This window comes from Phalacrocorax aristotelis, chromosome 24 (genome assembly GCF_949628215.1).
Source record: "Phalacrocorax aristotelis chromosome 24, bGulAri2.1, whole genome shotgun sequence".
Classification (NCBI taxonomy): Eukaryota; Metazoa; Chordata; class Aves; order Suliformes; family Phalacrocoracidae; genus Phalacrocorax; species Phalacrocorax aristotelis.
Genome location: NC_134299.1, coordinates 1,288,497 through 1,305,463, shown reverse-complemented (window position 1 = coordinate 1,305,463; position 16,967 = coordinate 1,288,497). Strand labels below are relative to the sequence as shown.

The following is a 16,967-nucleotide window of genomic DNA, read 5'->3' as shown; positions in this document are numbered from 1 at the left end:
ATTTAAGTACTTTTGAGGAAAAATTCTCCTCTGCTAACCACAGGCTAGTTGAAAGTAATAAATTAATGAGTTCATTCCAGTAATGATTTTTTATTGTGGGATAACAGCACTGTACTTCTCTTTCACACAGTTCTTTGTTTTTATTTGGCTGCCTGCCTTGCTCCATGCAGGCGATTAAGAGGAGAAAACATGTAACAGCCATAATGAAGTTTACTAATGGATCATCTGAAGGAGAGATGTTTCTTTTGAATTGTCAGTGCACTCTAAGTAACCAGTTCAAATCAAATTATTTTATTTTATGAACTGAAGGTTCAGAGAACTTTAAGGAGATACGAGAAGCTGAGAGGCAGGACATGCAGTGCCATGAAAAGGATCTCAGAAGAGACAATTTATTATTTCTCTTTGCTACAGAAAACTGAGGGCTCTCCAATTCATTTCTGTTTTACTTCTGTAAGCGGCCCTGCTGCATGGGTTCTTCCACAATGACAGATACCAACTTCACTAGGAAAGCTGAATCAGAAGGATACCCTGTGATCAGGTCATTGCTAGTAAAATAGTTAAAAGCATGCACCACATTTCCATAGGACTTGGGAATGTCTGAGGCTGATTTCACTGGTAATGTACGCCTAACCCCTCATTTTGGCTAGAAGTTACAAGACAAGGTAAGCAGCTTGTTCCTCATGAGCTAGTATCATCTGACACTCACTGGCACACTATCTGTATCAAACTTTCAACAGCATACCACCAAACATACCATTAGTGTCATCAGACTCCTCCTCATCTTTGGACTTCCTCTTAGAAGAGGGTCTATGCCTGAGTGTGTCTGGTGAGGCTAAGTGCCGAAAGTATCCACTGGGCAAAAGTTCATTCTCCTCCTCTTCATCCTCCTCCTCCTCTTCCTCCTCCTCAATCTCGAAAGTAGGCTCTAATCGGGGCATTGGACGTTCAGAGTCTGAGTCCTCAAATGGTTCATCCAGCACTTCTGTGGTCTCCGAGATTGTTTCAGTGACAACACTGCTGTTGTGGTGCTTACGCTTGCGGACTCGCCTCTTCCGATGAAGAATTGGTTTCTGAAAGTGGAAGGTGGGAGAAGAGAAGACGTTTCATCACGTGCAGTGGAAATAAAACACTGATAAATAGAGTTCAACAGTCTAAATAGGACCAGAGTGTTCCCTTCAGACTTCACTAGAAATACTGACTGGCACCTGCCTGCAGTTAGAGAGATGTCAAATACAATGCGAGATGACCGACTTCCATGACGATTGCTAGACTGACGCTAACAGCCCACCCATAACAGCTGAAAGTTCAGAGACACTACAACATAGATGTCAAGAGTTTAGAATAAGCTGCAAAGATGATATAGAAGAGAACTTTTTACTGCAGCGTCCCACGAAGAGAGGATTGTTAGTCACGTTAATAGAATTCACATCTCCATGGTTAATCATTCCAAAGACTTTATGCTGTGATTTTAGTTGTTTAGATAGCATTTGTGTTTTGCAAGCTTCTTTTAAAAGTAGGACCATATCTGTTTCTACTTTGTGTGACTGAGTAAAACTTTAATAACCAAGGTGGAAAAGTCAAAAGCACAAGTCAGAATTAAAAAAAAAAAAAACCAACAACAAAAAAAAAAACCCTCCAAACTACCTCCGATTCTACAAAAACCATTGCTACAAAAAAGCAGCAGAAAGTACCCTCCAGAGCGAGCTCTGGAACGCTGAGCAGACACTAGCGGTATGCTTAATACAGTAGCTCATGAATTGCACAGTCCTTCATAAGGCACCAACATACTGACAAAATAGACTGGATGATATAATCAGAGACAACAAGAAATAAGGCACACACCTTTCGTTTTAACGTTGGCTTGGTGAGAACAGGTGGAGAGCTTGATCGAGGACTCACAGGCTCATCATCTTCCTCTTCACTACTCTCACTAAAACACCTTAGAAGTGCCCTATCACTATCGCTGTAGCGGCGGGGTAATCTGTCACAGTCCTCTGGGAATCTACACTTCAGCGCCTCTGTGTTCTTTTTCAACTGCCCTCTCCACCTTTCCATACCTTCGCTGTACCGCCGACGGGGAATTGCAGATTTTTCACCTTTGCCATACTGCCCCTGAGAAACTGCAGATTTTTCCTCATCTTCAGCATACCGGCCTCTTGGGGCTGGAGACTTCTCCTCACATTCACCACATCTCCCCTGCAAGGCTACTGACTTCTCCTCACAGTCACTGCACCGGCCTCGTGAGGCTGCCGATTTCTCCTCACATTCACTGCATCGCCCACTGGGAACTGCTGTTTTGTCCTCAATGGGCAATATTGGCTCTTTCTCACAAAAGGGCTCCCGCAGTTTTTTGCCCTTGCGGTTCCATCGACCTCTGCGTGATGGCTGACTGTTTGCAGGAAGACTATCCAGGGGAAAAATGTGCTTGTTTGGCCGTGCAGAATTGGCTGGAGCAACAATGTCTGGCTTTTTTTCACTCTCTGTAGGCGAGTAAGGCTCTTGCTCTTTCTTCTCCCATGACACAGATTTTACCATCTGATTTAAATAAAAACAAATAGATTTCACACTTACCATTTAAGCACGCATGTCTATCCTGAATTCAATTCCACAAAGCTTTTGAACAAGAAGTCAGAAAAGTTTAACAAGAATGACTTTCAAGAATCTGAGAATAATGGAAGAATTGACCTTTACGAGATTCTGACAGTGCGAACTGCTACTCCTTTCCTCCCAGCTCAATTAGCTTCCCCACAAGTGACTTCAGTCAGCAGCAGCCATCCAGTGGCCTGCTGCAATGCAAACATCGTCTTGCTACATTCAAACACAGTATTTGTGTAATTTTCAATAAAAAGGTGAGACAAACTTGAAGCTGTTTTTTAATTAAAACTCACAAGTAGTTTAATGTAAATACAGTAACAGCGTATAATTTGCCTCTTAGTGTTCTAGTCAGGGCTCATCACCTGATGTGAGGGGGCAGCCGTTCAAGGACAGCAGCCTAGATTTCAGAAACCTTCGCTGCTCTGTGGACAGTAATTCTAAAGCTATTAGTGGTTCTGCAAAAGCACACAGCAAAAACCTTTGGTGAAAAAAGGTTTTTTTGATTCATTTCCATTTATGCTATTTGTCACTTACAGAAACAGTGGATCCTTCAAACCTCCACCTATTTCAATAATTTGATGAGAGACCAGGTTGCTTGCGAGTGGTAGGCAGGTTTTTGGTTTGCTTGGTTTTTTGGGTTGTTTTGTTTTGTTTTAATACTGCCCCCTTCCCACCCATACTGCAAAAATCATTAAGGGTACAAAAAGCCTTTTTGCTCTTTTCAGAGATCATCTTTAATGTTCCTCTAGACTATGCCTCAATGTTTTCCCTATTTTTAGCTTCTAATCTGAAACTATAAAGATACATGAACTAATCATGACTGCATTGCTTTTTACAATTATGCCAAATGCCCAAGCTTGGCATTTGAAATCTTGTTAGTATTGCCTGCAAAAGCACCAAGCGTAAACTACATGCCACAGAGAAGTAACAGATTCACTCTTACACTGGTCTCTGGATCCTTTTCTTTCTGCTGTTGTTGCTCTTCATTTTCCCCATCCTCTGTCTCTTCTTCTTCATCTTCAGACACAACTGAGTTGGAAACTATAACAGGTGTCCAACGCAGACATTCTGCATCCACATCTATAGGTCGGACATTAGTTCTAAGCTTTGCCATATGTTCCTGGATAAGTTTCTCCCGACGAATGATCACAAATCTAAACAGTAATAATACTCTGATCAACAACAGGCTACGTACTATAGATGATGTCATGTGAAACAGATATAAAATATTACAGAAAAATCTGTGTACTCCCAGTCAGTGCTGCCATGAATAACTTCAGAGAGGACAGAAAGCTCATCAGAATTGCACAATTTGCAGTACTGTCAGACTACCAGAGAAAACATCTAAAAACCGAGACAATGTTGCTAAATTCTATCCACTTCTTGTTCATGGTGAATCCATTATCCTTCCAGGATAAAATTAATCTGCAGAGTATCACTTTTATTATGTGTTAAATGGACAAGGGGTATGACATTCGGGGAACAGGCAACATAAGGTGAAAGATGCTGAATGGTAAAAAAAGGACGGCTTTAAGAAGTTACAATCCCACCACTAGAGTGGCGTTTATTCAGGAGTCTTGGAGTAATATCACTGATTAAAGTATACTGTGAAACAAGGACAAAAAAGCGTTCTCAAATAACTTCAAGATTTCCAAATAAGTTCCAAGTTTAACACAAAACACAACAGAATACAACCCCATTCCCAAAACTGCTATGGTCTGAATCAAGACCATATTTCACTTGACTTGTACACTCAGCTGGGCAAGCAGACTACCTCTGCTCTATATCCACACGCCTCATTTCTCCCAGTGATCTATCCACTGTTCAAGCATCCCACGTTAATCCACAGAGTTAATGGCATCTTTGAGGCACAGAGAAAAAAGGGGGGAAACAACTGCCTGCTTAGTGACTGGAAAAAGGAACATATTTCCCTCTAGAGAAGGGAAGTTGCTGTTCTTTCCTCTGTTTCGCAAGTATGTTAGACTGATTATGCCGAGGGACCCCAACAGAACATGGCCAAAAGACCAGCTTGCTTTCTCTCACAGCTGCAAATTACTCAGAAGTTCCGCAGCTGGAGATCCACACAGTTGGAAACATGGTCCATCTTCGGCATTGAACAATTCTTGCATCGTACGTGAGCATCATAAATCTCTACAGCCAGTATCTGGACGCTTAAGTCTTAAATAAAAATAAAGTTTATTGGATGTGACTTGTCTCCAAACACTATTAAATTTCATTCAAATACATTGGAAGCTATTTGGAAATACAACTGGACTCCTGTACTCACTGATCACTACGGAAGTCAAGCATTCGTAGGTGATGTAAAGTCGAAGTGATATCTTGAGGGCAGATCCCAGTCAGTTTACTCAATTTCTTGATGCTTAATTGCTTGTCACGTTGATGATAAAGGCACTCCAATATTACACTTTTCCAATAAGCCATATATGAGAGGCGCCCCAGGTCTGACAGGGGCTTCTCTGGTGATCCTGCTTGACCCTCACGCTTTGAAAGCAAATAGCCTAAAGATATACAAGAAAAAAAATTTAAAAAATTAGAATATATAGCTTCTGTTTCCCCCCCAACTTTTACAAAGGCATTTTCCAGAAAGTAGCTGAATGCAGCCTACAAGATATATATTATAATTTTGAAGGATACACTGAGCAGTCTGGCCAATTTTTTTTTTTGTTTAAATTCCTGTTATTCAATGATAGAGTATGAGATTTCTATGTTGCCATCAGACATTGGCTATGGGCAATGCCACGAGATGGCAGCAGTTGCCTACCTAGAAACTATACCAAGCCTGAAGTACGCCGTCTGCTGAGTATCTTCGAATTGCAATAGCAATTTTGAAGACGACAGATGGAAAATGTATTTTAACCATTTAAAACTAATATGGCAAACAATTTTCTTGAAAATTCTCAACTGTCGAACTCCAAGGCCATACTGGAGAGTACCAAGCTCTATCTGCAGACACTTAATCAATTTAAGACAATGATAAACTGCACAGGTTCAATAGGGACTGAGAGGTTATATCCTCCCTGGTATGACAAAGAGGGGAGGGGTAAACCGGCTGACAAATGTGTCTTCTCACTGCTGCTCTAATATAGCCCACATCTGCCGATTTCTCAAGATACATCACTGGAGTTCCTTTGTTTCACCAGTATTTTCAGGAGAACAACTACTTATCTACATAAGGATATTTACCAGCAAAATCATTCTAATGCAATTATACCGGTAGGGTTTTTCCTCTGGACATTGATTCCAAAATTAGCATGTCCACAGGGAGTGCTGCACTAGATTGCACTCAGCATAATGAGAGAGACATAGTTACAGTGGGAAGTTTCCCCATGAACTTGCTGAGATCCACTTATGAATCTGAGAATTGAGTATTCAGAGCCTAAGTATGTCTGGTTTTGTTGCTCTCAAAGCTAAACTAATAACTATGACTATCTTTTGCTTAAGACACTTGTTCACTTAGTCAAGCTGCTGAAAGTTTCAGACTGTGCAGTTTTAGGGTTGGTTTTCTATAGGAGGAACTACATGCACAAAGTAAGCTTCTGCTAAAAGCACTACACTGACACATGCCTATAGCTTCCACCATAAGTTGCTTACACAGGAAACATGAGAATTAGAGGAAAAATTATCAATTTGCCTTTAGAAAGGAAGCTTTCCAACAATAACAGTAAATTGTGAAGTTCAGATCATTTTCTGAGTTTTAGAATCCTTTGTCCCAAGATGTTTTTTAATTTGAAAAATATCCTCCCTCCACAGTTAAGCCTTTCTTTAAAACATGAAAAAACTAAAAAAAGTGGGGGGAAAAAAAAAAAGTTCCTTACTGAAGTCAATTAGGAACCTGCCATAGCCCTTACGCTGGTATTGTGGAAGAATCATTATACACGAAACATTGTACTTCTGTTGACAGTGTTTTTCCTGTTGGAAAAAAAGGAGGAAATGAAGACACCAGTGAGAAATAGTAGAAATTGTTCTGTACAAGTCCTTAATTCTATAGCAAAAACTGAGACAGAAAGCCACAGTCAAAGCATCTTAGGAACAACAATGTACGTGAGCCAAGGAAGACATTAAGAGAGAGAATAATATTAAGACTCTACTACCATCATTTCAGTTCAGGAAAACAAAAGAGAATGAAGCCTTGACATAATTACCACCTTCTGCTTAGATACAATACAGTATTCAATACAGTATTTGCTATGCAGCCCATGTTCTTTAAAGTTCAAAGCGTAAATCTGAAGGCAGCTAAAGTCACTGAAAAATATTCTAGCGAATCTTCAAACATTATAACCATAACGTACTAAAATCCAATCTCAAATCTGCTGTTCAGAAGACTGAAAGGAAAAGCTTCAATTAAAGCTATTTTTAAATATGTAAAACAATTACAGATAAAAATCTTAAGAAAAGGCCTATCTGAAATCTCAGCCCTGTTCCATCAAAAAAATAAAAAGGTTTGAAATGAGGTGCAAAATTGCCACACTTGTTTGGAAAACAATATATTTACAGAAGGAAAGATGAGACAGAACTACTTGGTAAAAATGTCTCTCTCACAAACAGTACTACCCATCATCACCAAGAGTAGGAAGTAATTGGAAGAGGTGGGTTTTTTTTAGCTACTAGATGCAGTAAAAGTTCGTTAGAGAATATATGCTATTCAACATCATGAGAAAACTTGTTTTTATTAGTAGGTGGTCTCTGAATGTAAGATAAGTAAAATCTGGTTGCAACAGGTGTCTGTATCTGTATTATCTAATGCATTATATAAAATGCAAGGGCTTACATCACAACAATTTAAGGACTCTGAAGCAGCATTTCTCACCATAGCAAATGCAGTTCCAAGTCTGAAGTACTCAAATACTTAATACTTGCCTTGGAAAAGTAGCCAACAAGATGACAGCCCTTGACATCATTCTGTGTCAGCACATAGAAAAGAAATGGCTCCACATCGTAATAGAGAGTCTTGTGGTCCAGGAAGAGTTTGGCTAACAAGCACAAATTCTGGCAGTAGATAGTGCTGACATTGCCATCAACCTTACAGAAACAAGGAAAAGTGTTGTCACTCCGTTTGCTGTCATGCAAGGACATGCTTCATCTGGGTCTCCCTGTACATTTGAAATGACTAATGTGAGAGGAAGACTTCTCTGTCACAGGTAGCACCTCAAAGGACTTAAACTTCCACAGCATAACACGGCCAAGTCACTGTTAAATTCATTAGCTTAAGAGAACACTTAAAAGTCATTTTCCTGACATGAAAAAGCATTTTACAAAGCGAGCCTTCTCATATGTTTTATGGATGAATAATCTATACGTGAGGTCAGCTCCCACTGCTTGCTTGTGGTTATTCACTCCTAGCAACTGAATGCTTCAGGAATGAAGATCTTTAGGGCTACGGAAAACTTATCACACGACTGGGTGCTAAAGATCCTATTTTATAGATAAAAGTGAGTGGCTTAGTTACCTAACTTACCTCAAAGACTGAAATATTGTTTTTTCTGTAAATTTCATTGGCTGGAGGATGAAACCAACCACATTTTTTCATATGCTGTTGGAGAATAGTTCTGCTTTTCATATACTTTAGACAGAATTCACAAAGGTACAACTTGGGTAGTCTGTAAGCAGAGACAAAGAAAGATCAAAGCCCAGAGATACAGACTTTTGTATAAAATTTCTCACTCCTGCAGATAGAGAACTTGATGAAAACAGACCCAGTATATACTGACCTTGTGTATGTGCTAATCAGGCCAAAATCACCTTACCATACTTAAAGTCACAGCACTTACTCTGTAACAAATGCATGTTAAGAAAATGTCCTCCATAATTACTTTTACATGATTATGTCAGAAGAAATACATGCATCAATTAAAATCCTAGAAAAAAAAGAGGCAGAAACCCCATAGTTTTGCACTAGTGACACTAGGATAGATTAGATAAATAGTTCCTGTTCTCTCCCTTCCCCTCCTCAGAAGACAGCTGTGTGTACTCCTGAGCAATGGGTCACACCAGCATCTGTTTGCTTTATAACTATTTTCCATACTACATTGACATGAACAATTTAAATCACAACAATATTGGGACACTTGCATTCAACTCTATTTACATACTCTAGCTTGAGCAGGGATGCTATTTTCAGTTACCTGTAATGCCTTTAGCAGAGCTAGAATAATTCCTCATGACAGACTACATGCTCTTATTAAACGGTAGAATAAAGAGTTTTATTCAATTTTCTCTCAAGCTATGGCCCTTAGAAGTTATTCCTCTTTCTGAATCAAGTTAAATTGCAGTTTAGACAGATTGCAAAGTTCTTAAAGCAAGAGAACATTAAAACAACTACACATGCATCACAGCAGAACAATCCTTCAGATGCCAAAACGTGTAACATTAAACATTTCTTTAGCTATGTTGAACTACATACAGCATAAAAAAAAATCATATGTCCCAGTAATTCCAGCAAAATTTCTATCTATTTTTCTCTTTCAACTCCTCTAGATAGTTTACAGCCATTTCTAATCAAATAATTTAATACACAGTTAACATCCTATTCCCTAAAAAAATTTATTATTTTTTATCATGAGGAGTGCTGCAGTTGATTCGCTGGAGGGAAGGGATGGTACCCAGAGGGACTCTGACAGGAAGAGTGGGCCCATGTGTACCTCGTGAAGTTCAGCAAGGCAAAGTGCAAGGTCCTGCACCTGGGTTGGGCAATCCCCAGTATCAATACTAGCTGGGGGATGAATGGATTGAGAGCAGCCCTGCAGAGGAGGACGTGGAGATACTAGTGCATGAAAGATTGGATATGAGCCAGCAATGTGTGTTTGTAGCCCAGCCAGCCAGTCATATCCTGAGCTGCACCCAAGGATGTGTGACCAGCAGGTTGAGCGAGGTGACTCTCCCCCTCCACTCCACTCTTGTGAGGTCCCACCTGGAGTACTGCATCCAGCTCTGGGGTCCTCAGTACAAGACATGGACCTGTTGGAGTGAGTCCAGAGGATGGCCACAAAAATGATCCAAGGGCTGAAATACTTCTCCTATGAGGAAAGGCTGAGAGAGTTGGGGTTGCTCAGCCTGGAGAAAAGGCTCCAGGGAGTCCTCATTGCAGCCTTTCAGTCTATAAAGGCGTCTTATAAGAAAGACCAAGAGGGACATTTTACTGGGGCCTGCAGTGATGGGACAAGGTTCAATGGTTTTAAACTGAAAGAGGATAGATTTAGACTGGACAGAGGGAAGACGTTTTTTATAATAATTGTGGCCAGACCCTGGACTAGGTCACCCAGAGAAACTGCAGATGCCCCATCACTGGAAGCGTTCAAGATCAGGCTGGGCAGGGTTATGAGCAACCTGATGTACTGAAAGATGTCCCTGCCCATGGCAAGGGGGTTGGACTAGACGGTCTTTAAAGCTCCATTCCAGCACAAACCATTCTATGATAGCACTTGTAAAGAACCAATGTACTCTGAGAGTCAGATACTCTAATCACTTACATGCTTAATAACAGCCCAGTACCAGGTCATTTAGCTCAGGCTACTCCCTCCTCAGAGCATGGAATATGTCAGTTCTTTGGGAATCCACCTAATCATATATTCCTGTGGCAGTTCGAATGCTCACAGCATATGCAGGTTGTTACAGAGAGCTTATCAACTTTTTGACTCAGCCTAAAAAGACCTTAAGAAATCTATTAACTACCATGAAAAGTATCTGGATTATGTGTACTTTGATTTTGCCCTACATTCAGATAGAATCTTAAGATTTCTATGCCTGTTGGAGTACAGCTTTCCCATAAACACTGAAGCAGAACAAAGGAGAAGAATGTTCAGTCATACCTCGAGTATTCTTGTGGATATGGGGAGGAGTACCAGGTCTGGATTTCATACTTGCCAAATTCAATGACAGAAGGGCATCGGACTTGTGGATCAGGAGGCCCAGTCACCCCTACTTTCTATGCAAGGATGAAAAAAAAGAGCTTTTGTGAATTTCCAAGTGAAAGACTTCAAAGCTGAAATGAATTAAAACATCCTTATCTACACAGTCCACACCCTAACTGAACTTACAGAATTAGGAAGATGCAGACGTTGCGTTCTGACACTAAAAACCAGTACCAGTCACACTTCAAGCGTGTGATTCACAAAAAAGGAAGAATTAGTTAAGCATTGTCATACCACATACCTCCACTACCTTTCACTCTGTTTCTTGTTGTAGTTCTAAATACAAATTAGTACACAGGAAAATTTAATAAAATCTTTTTTTCAGTCCTGTTGCTATTTCCTTTCTTGTTATTTCAATAGCTATGAACAGAAACACATAACCTGCTCCTGCTGTTAAGATCTAGAATATTCAAGTATCTAACATAACACACCAGTGTGTTCCCAGCTCTGCGACTACATGTACTACTGGGAATGCAGTATCTACCAAAACAATATTCACGGTACAGCTACCTGCTTATCATCATAAGTGCAGAAGACTTAAAGAAAAACCTCAAATTATTTATTAGAAGAAAAAAACAAATAGAAAAGACAATATTTTTAAATTACTTACACAACCTCTATTTCCCCTGTCTCTCTGATAGTAACTGTATAATTTATGGGAACTAAAAATAAAGGAGCTAAATGCTCTGCTTTTGAAGAAAACAAACATTTTGTCAGTTCATGAAGATTTTGTCTCAAAAGATTGTCACTCACACAATTAAAAACCCAAATACTCCCACTGTTCTTGCATTATCATATGAACCACCTGGACTGCAAAGCTATTAATAAATGAGACCACGTTTCATGCAGGAGGTCAGAAACTAATGTGAAGAGAACCAGTGAATTACCTATATGCACATTTTTGATTGCTTAATTAAACAGCTATACCCAGGACAATGGTTTAGGGTTTGAGAGGCTAACATTCAAAATTAACATTTTTCTAAGTTTCCAAGTGGGACTGGTGTAGGCAGAAGTCACCTCAGAATCTAATCCTAGGCATACACATTTTACGGAGCTCTTAGCTAGATAAAAAAGAACAGTAATCTCCTAATAAAATATTTAATCCAAGAGCTCCAAATAAAGCCATCAGTAACTCATTCATGTTTCCTTCTATTCTTACTCAGAAGATAAACAGAGTATTTCAGTAGTCTGCTAAATAAGGTCTTAGGGCTTACTACCTGCATATGATCCACAACCACCTAACTCTTTTTTTCCCCCCATCAGTTTATGGATTTATTCCTTAGGCTTTACCTTTCATGTTAGACTACCTACTAGGACAGAAACTCGATAAGAGGGTCAATTTATCTTACTTCAACTCAAAAGCTAGGTTTAATAAGAACAAACTCCCTAGTACTTAAGAAAAAAAAAATTAAGACAATACTATTAAATAAGCACAATCTTGGATGCTGAATGCTTTTGCTATTTGTGAGGATTCTACGAGGAAAGGAAAGCAGAACCTCTGCATTTTTGGTAACTGATACAAGGTTGCACACAACACAAGAATTTCACACCTTGGTAGAACAAACCACCAAAAGAGCAGTTTATGAAGACAGCTCTTTATAACTATGATAATCTGCAGTCAAGCACTTCCTGCACTGTAGTTTCAAAGGAATCACTATCATCACCCAGTACAATAGGTCAATAACAAACAATTATAACAGGGATCTGACAAGTCTTAAGGAAAACGGAGTAACATGCACCTGCAACGAGTCCTCCACCCATGCCTTCCTTGCAGCAACAAACCCATCCTGCAAACGAAAGCCAACACACGTGTAGAGACCCAGCTCCCATCCAGCTGTTAACAGACCACAGTCATTAGAAGCCCTGTATAGCAGACTCCTGCTGCAGCCTCTATGCTAGCTGCAGAGAGCTCTGAACAACTTTCTTCTTGACCATTTAATACGCAGTATCTTTTCCTCAGCTCACTCAAAAGCCTTTGGTACGTCACTCTGTATTTCCATTTTCTTTGGTGAGGCAGTTAGCTCAACGTACACACAGAGTCCCTGTATCAGCTGTATCACAACTCTGGTCAACCCTTTCCTCACCAAAACCAACCAACCAGCCACCTTAAATTTAAAGTATTTAATCTACAAGTATTTTCCCCACCTGGAGGGGGGAATATCTCTCCAAAACTTGCTCCTTCTTCTAATCAGATGTTTGGAGATTAATATTTTCTCTATTCTGGGTATATTTCCACACATTTCATTTTAGATCTTCAGTTATTTTTCTAAAACATAATTATGGTCACAAGCTGTACTCTCATGTGCAATTTGCTCAACCCTGTATTAAAGTTTGAAATAAGCAGCGTGTTGTACTTGCACTTCAATAAGAGTTAACTGCACTTCATCTTAGTCCACTTTATCACACACACAGTGTAGTTCGGACTTACCACAATTCATTGTTCATTAACTCTGTTGGTACAAGACTATATTTAGTACAGTGGAATTAAATCAGCCTATGACAGAATCATAGGTAAATAAACAGAAGTCAGAAACTGGAGAGGTTTAAAAGTACAGTTACATTTAGTGAAGGACTGTTCAGGGAAGTCAGGGCATAAAGTCAATTGACGTCTTTGGCTTCAGAAGGAGTTAAGTCATAAGACCATTCAAGTTATTGAAATGTACAGGTAGAAAGATACACACACATTAAACACGTAGTACATATATATATGTGCATATACACACATGCAGTAATGCCCTATCCTGCTCCATAAGTTCAATTATCTAGAACAAGGATGTTTTAATTAGCTAGAGGCCCTATGTACACCATGTTGCTAGCAGAGTCCCATATTTTATTTTTTAACAGTCCACACTTTTTACCAGCTATTTAACAGCTCCATATTCTGATACAACTAAATTCACAGCCCTCAAGGGTTTTTAGATGCCCACTTTAACCTCTGCCACTCTTACGCACGCTTTTATATTATCCTTCAGCTCTCTTGAGATCAGTTTCCCATTACTCTCAAGCAGCAGAAACCAAGCACATTAGCTTCTATGACAGACTGACTCATCTGGAGTCTGTATTTCTTGTTGCTGGGATGGGGTGAGGTTTGTTTAAATCTTGTTTACAGATTTGGTACAGACACTGAAAATTTAACTTTACCTGCAGTGCTTGTTCCTGAATATCTCTAAACAACTCCATGTCTTTTTCAGTTAAGACATCCTGGCTCCCAAAAAAACGCTCCTCATTTTCCTGTTTTCCATCCCAGCCATCTTGATTGTCTGTAAATAAGAGAAAATTGTCTTCACTTACATTTACAAGGGAGTACTTGCTTTTTAGTGCAGCGACAAGCACCTTCTGGTTGTATTCACACACTGTGCTGAGGTTTTTGATGGGATTTTTCTATTCAGATTTGGGACCACAAAGGAAGAACCAGTTCTGGATTTGTGATCATGTAAGAAGTACTGTCATATATTTAACCAGGTCCAAAATTCACCACTTAGACATTCATAGTATCATGAAGGCATCTGTAACCATGAGACAGCTTTGGATAAACGGCTTACTGCTATGCCTGTTTCTCACAAACAAGGATCACAACTATTTGAGCGCTGTATCTGGTGCAACCAAAACCAGGACTCCTAGGTTCATCACCCAAGAAACACCCCTTCCACAAAAAAAGGAAGCAAAACCCAAAAGACACTCTACCTCACCCCCAAAACGTAAAGATACATTGTTGTTCTAGCACCAACCAGGCTAATGCACATAACTATTCCAAAGCAGTACAGTTTGTGTGTTACTGTGGAGTACTTCACATCGCTTGCTTAGGAACAATTCAAGCTATGAAACTGTTCAACAACACTGACAAAATCTGATACAGAGATCAAATCAAGGTCTAGTCATAGATTAAAGTCTTAAGCTAGAAAAGAAAACAAGGAAAGTAGAACTGTGTTCAAAAGAAGGGATGCTCTCCAGCAAAAAGGTGCCAAGCTGCACAAAGCAGGCTCCTCTCTGGCTGAGAAAAATCAAGAAATATTTGCATACAAGCCTATACCATAGACTGGAAACTCATGGGTCTGTCAGACTGGTTTTAATTATCTGTTTCCCATCTCATACTTCTACCTTGCTGTTATTTTTGTTAACCACTCCCTACGTTACTGCTTTCAAATGTGACATTATTTAGCACCTTTCCTACGGCTATGTGCAAGCCCCTCATTACCAAAGGGAATTTTACCTCACAGCAATCATTTAATTGCTTATCACACCTTGCCATCATATATAAAGAGGCAAAGGTCTCTAGGATCGCTTCCTTTTTCCAACAGGTATTCCACCTCAGAGCACCAAACATCACTGCATTTGAGTGTTAACTTTCAGCTCAACGTTTCCAGCCTCTAACAATTCTGTTCACTTCAACATCCTAGCCTTTGAACATTTTCTTGGCGTACAGGATACTTACATTGGCAGGGTGAAAAATCTTTACCTGTGGGCCATTCTGAAGTGCTAGATTTCCTGGTACCCTTTTTCCTGATCCTATACTGCTGAGAATAGTCTACCACTTCCCCTCGAGCTTTTCGTCCATCAGGGGAGGGAGTGAAGAATTTAGTAAGGCCATCTATAAGCCCTTTGGTTTTCTTGTTAAACTTCAAGGTGGTGCTGCCATCTCTGCAGAAGTCCAAGACATCTGTCTGCTCCAGGTATCCTCCTTCTGATGATGCTGACTGGCTAGACAGAGCGATCTTACGCTTCCGACCCCGACCAGGGCCAGTTCGAACTTTGCTGAAAGGGCCTTTTGATCTAAAGAATGAGAAGGGGAAAGGTATGGTCAGAAGATTTGGAAAAGTGGTTTGTTCTGGGTTGCACAGTGGACCACCGTCTTCCCTGCTTATTTATCAATCACAGAGAAATTAAATGTGAACTAAGAATTTAATAATAAAGGAGTTGTCAAGAGCCTGTGTACCCTAGAGGAGCCAGGATTCTAAATATCTCAGTAGTAGTACTGTACTATTACTCCAAACTGAATATTATGTGCAATTAATTTGAGTATAAACAAGATTTTCACCAAACTTAATATTTAATTTTAAAATCAGTAGCCAGAATGAATACATTGTACAGAAGGTTTCAACTTACGCAGTCATTGAACATCTACACTTGTCAACGTTTTTGTACTGATAGGAATTTGTCGTAAGGATTACACCGAGAGTTAACGCATGCAGGACATACGCATTAGCTAACAACATACACCACTGATGGTCAGCTTAGCAGAAAGCAGCACTGATCTCCAAGCATCTGCTGTTTTTCAGGCTGAAAATTTTAAAATTCTATTGAGATAACCAAGTATTTAACATTTCTCAAAGTGACTGCCCTAGACTGACTGCTGTTTCAGGAAGCTGACTGTTTTCAGCTACAATCTTTGCAGCTACAGAGGATAGAAATAGGCTGCTTTTTCCTAAAAAGACAAACTAAGGATCTGTGCATATTTCTGTGGATATATTTTTCAAGTGAAATGATGGAACAAAGGCAAAAGAAATTGTGAATAAATCACGATAAAAAATTAAGAGAGACAAAACAGCAATAGCAGATAGCTAGCTTTCTTTTTGCCCCTCTGAATTATATCAGGGGTTCCCCGAAGTGAAGGTATTACACAGACCAAAAAAGATTAGGATATTTAAGGGAGACATTCCCTCCACATTTTTGTAAGCATTGAGCTTTGTAAGGTTTTTTCCAGAACATACTTTGGTGCTATTGGTTAGAATCAAGTGTCAGTTCAACCTTTTTTTTAAGTTCATCTGATGCCCAAAATGGAAGTTCTTGTCACATCCTTCTTCATTGTTTTGTCCCCTGCACAGTTAATTGTGCTGTATCACAACAAGCACTGCACAGCAATCTTAATTCAAGGAAATTGCTCTGGCTGAACAGTTACCCAAATAATTCCTGCCCACCCAAATCCGATTCCCTGACGACCAGCTGCCCCACAACCACCATGACATGGCCACACAATCTGTCCCAGCACAATAGAGTGCCCCACTAACGCAGAAACATGAGGAATGGAAGCAGCAAGGGGCCAAATATTTTCTGGCAGCAGTGTCAGATTAAATATATGTCAAACAACAACCTCACATACTTCATTGCAGATTACTTAGTTTCTCTAAACATCAGAAAGGGTTCTTGAGAAATGCAAAGCAAAATAGTTATGCTGGAAGAAGCAGCCACCCAGCAAAATAGACTCGACACAAACAGCAAAATTCATCTATGACTATACAGAATAGTTCAAAACTAAATAGTAAGTTAATACGAAGAGTCAAAAATCTAGGCAAAAGGAAGCACTGAGATTACTTCTAGTCTTTCACAGCACTCTTCAGAATTTCTGTATTAAAGAGTAATGAAAAGCCATCCATTGTAAAAGAAAAACTTCTCACAGAGTAGACCAGACACTTCAGAAATATCCACTGCCCTACAGAATCTCACACC

General features: G+C 39.7%; 1 protein-coding gene across 2 annotated transcripts in view; it reads right to left on the bottom strand.

The window, feature by feature from the left end:
- Positions 1 to 16,967, bottom strand: part of KAT6A (lysine acetyltransferase 6A) — a 51,845-nt gene that overhangs the window by 9,567 nt on the left and 25,311 nt on the right. The window contains exons 8-18 of one of the 2 annotated variants that reach the window (XM_075074680.1): positions 14,980 to 15,293; positions 13,665 to 13,783; positions 12,263 to 12,310; positions 10,422 to 10,537; positions 8,072 to 8,213; positions 7,474 to 7,635; positions 6,432 to 6,525; positions 4,883 to 5,114; positions 3,539 to 3,749; positions 1,843 to 2,535; positions 755 to 1,070 (exon numbers count right to left, since the gene is read on the bottom strand). In XM_075074680.1, the coding sequence (XP_074930781.1) occupies positions 755 to 1,070; positions 1,843 to 2,535; positions 3,539 to 3,749; positions 4,883 to 5,114; positions 6,432 to 6,525; positions 7,474 to 7,635; positions 8,072 to 8,213; positions 10,422 to 10,537; positions 12,263 to 12,310; positions 13,665 to 13,783; positions 14,980 to 15,293 (2,447 nt within the window). The remainder of the gene's footprint in view (positions 1 to 754; positions 1,071 to 1,842; positions 2,536 to 3,538; positions 3,750 to 4,882; positions 5,115 to 6,431; positions 6,526 to 7,473; positions 7,636 to 8,071; positions 8,214 to 10,421; positions 10,538 to 12,262; positions 12,311 to 13,664; positions 13,784 to 14,979; positions 15,294 to 16,967) is intronic. The other variant, XM_075074681.1, reaches the window with a different exon arrangement.